Source organism: Musca domestica, unplaced genomic scaffold (assembly GCF_030504385.1).
Source record: "Musca domestica strain aabys unplaced genomic scaffold, Musca_domestica.polishedcontigs.V.1.1 16, whole genome shotgun sequence".
Classification (NCBI taxonomy): Eukaryota; Metazoa; Arthropoda; class Insecta; order Diptera; family Muscidae; genus Musca; species Musca domestica.
Window position 1 is genome coordinate 1310417 of NW_026712219.1, and position 6445 is coordinate 1316861.

Sequence of the window (6445 nt, forward strand, 5' to 3'; positions counted from 1 at the left end):
TGATTTCTTTATATTTGGCTGGAAAACCACAAGTGGCTATCGATAGAGCACTCCAGCATTTAAATGTGAATAAATATTTTGTGTCTCGTACAATCGCTCGTTACTGGTAATACTGATAGCGTAGCCCGACGTCATGGAAGTGGACGGAAGAAAATAGCAGCATCAGCAGAAATGGTTCGAAAAATAAAGATGCAGACTTGATCAAAACCCGCGTTGCACTGGCCAAAAATGGCTCATGAGCTGAACATATCGCAATATTTCATTCGACAAATATTGAAAAATGAGCTCGGGGTAAAGCCATTGAAATTCCAAAAAGTGCAAGAACCTACACCGTAACAGAAAGAAAATAAACTCAAAAGAGCTAAAGAGTTGCTTCGCTTGGCCAAAAGTGGTGAATTGCCGAATTTGGGTTTCTCGGATGATAAAACATTCGTTGTCCAGCAATATGTAAACCAACGAAATGATCGCGTTTACTTGCAAAAGAGGTCAGCTGAAAATGTCCACCTTCGGTTGGCTACCAGAACATTAGCGCTGGCCATGGTGATGGTGTGGGTCGCCATAACACCAGATGGTGTTATAAAATTTAAAAAAAAAACCAGTAAAGAAAGTCCTAAAGTCGGGCGGAGCCGATTTTATGATACCCTACACCACTTTTCTAATTTGGTTGAGCTCCACAAAACAAGTAAAAGTTTTTATAGGAGAATTCAATCATACACCCTATGATTATAATTATAATTTAAAATTTAAAGGACTAAATACGACAAAGCATTTGTATCTTTTAAATTTGGACTTGTATTGCCCATTTGGTGCAAAATTATTTCTAAATCAGATAAAGATATATATGGGAGCTAAATCCAAATCTGAACCGATCTCGATAAAATTTGGCAAATATATTTCTGAGCTGTATTTGATATATTTCCCAGAATATCGTTGTTACGGAGTGCATATTACGGCTGTGGGTAAGAAATACAACAAATCGGATGAACAATATATATGGGAGCTATAGCTATATCTGAACCGATCTTCACCAAAGTTGGCATACTACCTTCTAGACTCAATTCGGTCGTATTTGCCAAATTCCATCCCATTTGGACAAATATTAGACGTTTGGTGCACAATAAAAGGTAAATCGGACGAAGTTATATATGGGAGCTATATCCAAATCTGAACCGATCTCGATAAAATTTAGCAAATGTATTTCTGAGCTGCATTTGATATATTTCCCCAAATATTGTTGTTACAGAGTGCATATTACGGCTGCGGAGGACAAAAATAACAAATCGGATGAACAATATATATGGGAGCTATAGCTATATCAGAACCGATTTCGATCAAATTTGGCATATTTATTTTCAGGCCTATTCTTGTTTTATATGCAAAATTCCATACTATTCGGACAGATATTACACGTTTGGTGCACAATAAAAGGCAAATCGGACGAAGATATATATGGGAGCTATATCTAAATTTTTACCGATTATCTCCAATTTCAATAGGGTTCGTCCTTGGGCCAAACAAATGTTGTTTGGAAAATTTCATCTCAATCGGATAATAAATGCGACCTGCATTTTGTTCACAAAAATACATGGACAGACGGACGGACGGTCAGACGGACTGACATGCATAAATCAACTCAGAAAGTGATTCTATGCAGATCATCAAAAGGAACTATGGGTATATCTCGTTTCCTTTTGCCTGTTACAAACAAATGCACAAAGACATAATACCCTGACCACCTTGTGGTGTAGGGTATAAAAATGTAAAAATTAAGGCGTTTGACTTTGTTGCAAATTTTTTATCCCTCCCAGTAGATCGACTTTAAATGTCCTAAAACGGATTTGGTCCAATGAGACCTAAGGCCTAAAACTGTTATTTCGATGAGGCACGTTTTGGCCGCATCGGATGATATATACCCTCTGTAGACAGATGGCAGATGGTATAAAAATGTTTTAGGGTTTAAGCGGCACTCCGGTTGAGTTTATATAAAATATTTCCATGTAACATACTTTTAGGAGGATGACGTCAAAACATATATATATTTATATTATATATAACACCAAAATATTTGAATCAATTTTGCCGAAAAACAACATTATTATTTTAAATTACAATTTTATTTTTCCTTTGCTATAAGTCTCGGAATAAGTTATATATCTAGGTATAATATTTTTTTAAGAATATTACATTCGAAGTTAATAAATTCCAGATAGTGTATGGAATGAAAAAGTCTATCACATAATCGCTTTATTTCGCTATTCCGTATTCGTTAGTCTCTTTTACAATTTCCAAATAAGTTCCACCTTTAATTTTCAATATAAATGCTTTAGCTTCAAATTCCGGTTGCAGCACGGTCTGATCACATACTCGAACCGAATGATGTTTCAAGAGATGTACTAAACCGCACTTCAACTGCAACATTGCGAGACGAGCTCCAATACAATTGTGGGGACCAGCACCGAATGGCAGATAAGTCATGGAATTCAGCAGCATTGGTTTATTCGGGGGTGAAAAACGTTCCGGATCGAATTTTAGAGGTTCAGGCCAGTACTGGAAAAATAAAAGATGGTATTATCGAAATGTATTTTAAAGAGTATTTACCAGAAAAAAACATCGAAATTCCACTTACGTTTTTAGGACATGTCAACCCAATGAAAAATTCTATTCACTTAAGGTAAATTTTCTCTTTTCATGTTAGTGTCGTATCTAAAGCAGGGCTAGCCAAAGACTATCAATACAAAAGCTTTGATTGGTTATGTTTCACAGACATGAACATCGAGAGAGAGTGACTCTCCCTCTCTCGGAAAACATTGTGTGTAGATCCGAATATTTTCTTTCAGTGTTAGGACAGGTGCGAAAATGTACAAAATCAACGGACTTCATCAAGTACCTCCACCACAAAGGGTCAAAATTTGGAATCATTATGACTTCTATAAAATGGGCAATAATATTACGATTTTTACACATTCCAATATTTTCACCAATACAAGATCTGGTGTGAAGATAAAATATATCGGTCCATTCCTTCTGGTGCCTCCCCCACAACGGGCCAAATTTTTCAATAATTATCTCGCATAATTATCTCTTGCATTAAATTTCACATATCTCAATATTTCAACAAACACAAGATCTGTTGTGAAGTGGAAAATATTGGACCATTCTTTCTAGTATCTTCCACACAGAGGAGTTAAAATTATCATGCCAAAAAAAAACCTCCGATTCACTTTAAATTTTGCTATACAAATTTTAATAATATAAATTGGCCAGCCTCTTCAGGTACATCCGAGATATGTCAATATTGTCCATTTTGTGTGGGACCTAAATAAATACAGGGTGAGATGAAAAAACTGAAACCAACTTCAGACTGCTGTCATTTCTAAGTCACTCGTCCGACAGCTGATAAAATTATTCCAATGAAAGCTCATTATATTGTGTACAAGCGTACAAAAGTATTTTGGTGAGAATTTTCCAGAAAAAAAGTTATTCGCGATGGAATTCAAGCGTGTTAGTGTGATTTCTTTATATTTGGCTGGAAAACCACAAGTGGCTGTCGTCAGAGCACTCACTCCAGCATTTAAATGTGAATAAATCTTTTGTGTCTCGTATCATGATACTGGTAGCGTAGCCCGACGTCAAGAAAGTGGACGGAAGTAAACAGCCACATCAGCAGAAATAGTTCGAAAAGTAAAGAAGCGACATGATCGAAACCCGTGTCCCAGTGGCAAAAAGTGGCTCGTGAGCTGAACATATTACAATATTTCATTCGGCAAATATTGAAAATTGAGCTTGGGGTAATCCCATTGAAATTCCAAAAAATACAAGAACTTGCACCGCAACAGAAAGAAAATAGACTCAAAAGAGCTAAAGAGTTGCTTCGCTTGGCCAAAAGTGGTGAACTGCCGAAATTGGTTTTCTCCGATGAGAAAACATTCGTTGTCCAGCAGTTCGTAAACAAACAAAATGATCGTGTTAACTTGCCAAAGAAGTCAGCTGAAAATGGGCACCTCCAGTTGGCCACCAGAACTCAAACATCGGCCATGGTGATGGTGTGGGCCGCCATATCAGCCGATTTTCACTCTCCGCTCGTATTAATCGACCGTGACATCAGAATAAATGGAGAATACTATCGCGAAAATATTCTGGAGGGTGTAGTAAAGCAACAGGACTCAGTGCCATCGCACTCAGCATGCGCCTCCTTAGAATGAGTACAAAATGAGGTTCCTCGCTTCATTTCCAGCGAACAAAGGCCAGCAAAATCTCCAGATACCAATCCGTTGGACTATTGTGTCTGGAGTATTTTGGAAAGCAAGGTTGGCACTTATGAAATACCAAAGTGTCGATCACCTCAAGCAAGCGATTCGCCGGGAATGGGCCAAAATACCGCAAAACAACATTAGGGCAGCTTGTGACAATGTCATTGGCCGTTTGAAGGACATAATTCGTGCCAAAGGTGACCAATTCGAACAAATCTAAACTTATTGTAAAATATGATGCTATTTCCGACATTTTTTGCTTTCATTCAAAGAAATTTTGACAAAATATAAAAATTGTGGAGTTTGACTTTGTTTGTTTTTTATCTCACCCTATCCTCGGCCCTCACCCTGTATTCACCTTATATTCTCTGCCGATTTCATATTTCACATATTTCAACTAGTTGCATATAAAGGAAGAAGTCAATCTACTCCAAATCTGGCATGTGGTAATATTTATATTAGACTTGGGCCAGGTACGAAAGGGAAAATATTGACATACTCCTTAAGTGGAAAAATCAAATTATCAAAATTTTGATAATCACAACGCAAGTCATATTTTATTTTAATAAACTGACTGACTGTATACATCTGTCGGCAAAACCGACTGATACTTTCTTACGAGTTTTAAACCCTCTATGTAGCCCTGTCCTTCCATGTACAAAATTTAATATAGAGCTTTGATAATTTATTGACAGTCTTAGCTTTTTTCAAGAATTGTTCGGTCATGTCGGTCCAATTTTTGCTTTTTTCATATAAGAGTATATCAAGTATTTCCTTGAAATTTTTTTCACACCATCTCCACTTGATATTCTAAATCTTGTCTCCGAAGCCTAAAATCACTTTTACAATTCCAAAACTCACCTTCGAATCATTGTGTAGGCCATATATGGAAATAAACATTGTCATATCATTCGGCACCGAGAAATTTGAATAGGGTTGCAGAGAATATTGCTCCATGGTCCCGGCTGGCTTATTATATCTTCTCTGCAGTATTGGCAAGACCGGATATAAACGTAAAGTCTCACACACCACCATATCCAGGTATTTTAATTTACTAAGATTTTCATAAGATATGGATGGACCACCGTGTCCAGCAAAGTTCTCTTGAATTTCTTTTCTAAGACGTTTTTGTATTTCCGGGCATTTGGCCAATTCCAATAAAACATTTGACATGGTTGTGGCTGTGGTATCAAATCCTCCCGATATCAATATACCAACTTGACCCAATAGGCAATTCATAAATTGAGACATATCTCGACCACTCTCCTCTGCCTCATCCATCAACTTGACCAGGATATCTATCAAATCATTGCGAGTCTCACCACTTGATTTTCTCTCCCTGATTGCCTGATCAATGGAAGTCTTCAAAAACTTCTCCGTTTCCTCGTACAACAATTTCGATTTAAACACTCGTGATAAATGTGGCACAAAGAAAGCAATGGCAAAATTAAATGCCCTCCTGCTGGTGAATTCCGTTAATTTTCGAATAATATTTCTCAACTCCTCCGAGGGATTTTCCAAGGAATTCGACTGAAATCCCAATAACACCGAGGAAATGATATCAATGGTATAACGGGCACAGAATTCTTTCATTTCACAGCAAAAGATCTGCGATTGCCTATCCAAATAGCCCTCCATATTCTGGGCCACATTTTGTATGAGTCCATACATGGTTTTCAATTTGGCACTGGTAAATAGGGGACTCAATTTGCTGCGCATCTCCTTCCAGATGCCATAGGAAGCCATAAATAAGGCTTGGCCACCAATTGGATCATGTTCCACATCTTGCTCAGGAAATCGATCATGAAAATTATCAAAATTTTTCACAAGTATCGATTTGATTAGCTTCGGCTCTTTTATCAGCAATGCAGGTTCATGCAGTCCATAGATTCCAACCACCGGCTCATGGGCGAATTCCGATCTGCCGTAAATTGTCTTCAAGTGATAACCAAAATTTGTCTTCAAGCGCAGCGCTTGCAGCAAACATCCACTGAAAATACTGCCCCTCACACTGGGCACCATTTTGTGTTGGGTCCAATAGGAAAATTGCCTCTTGTACCACCAGTAGATGGGTAAAAAAATTGTTATTAAAATTAATAATAATTGCAACATTTTCTTTCACTTTTTTTCCGTTGAAATTCCTGAAAGCGTTATTCTCAGATGAAATTTAAAATTTATACTGAAGAACCGAATTC

The 6445-nt window shown here is 37.3% G+C and overlaps 1 protein-coding gene across 1 annotated transcript; it reads right to left on the reverse strand.

Moving 5' to 3' along the window:
* Positions 1–2100: 2100 nt before the first annotated feature.
* On the reverse strand, positions 2101–6445 carry LOC101899768 (cytochrome P450 6g1). Its single transcript, XM_005190425.4, has 2 exons — positions 5112–6445; positions 2101–2547 (listed from the first exon to the last, which is right to left on the reverse strand). Exons 1-2 carry the CDS (start codon positions 6360–6362, stop codon positions 2245–2247), a joined length of 1554 nt encoding a protein of 517 aa, XP_005190482.2. The 5' UTR covers positions 6363–6445; the 3' UTR covers positions 2101–2244.

Bases quoted from the DNA above. Each gene is read 5' to 3' on its own strand.
- LOC101899768 (XM_005190425.4), bottom strand. From the start codon at position 6,362: ATGTTGCAATTATTATTAATTTTAATAACAATTTTTTTACCCATCTAC. The intron at 2,548-5,111 runs GTGAGTTTTGGA...TTATTTTTCCAG, and splicing joins GCCTACACAATGATTCGAAG to TACTGGCCTGAACCTCTAAA.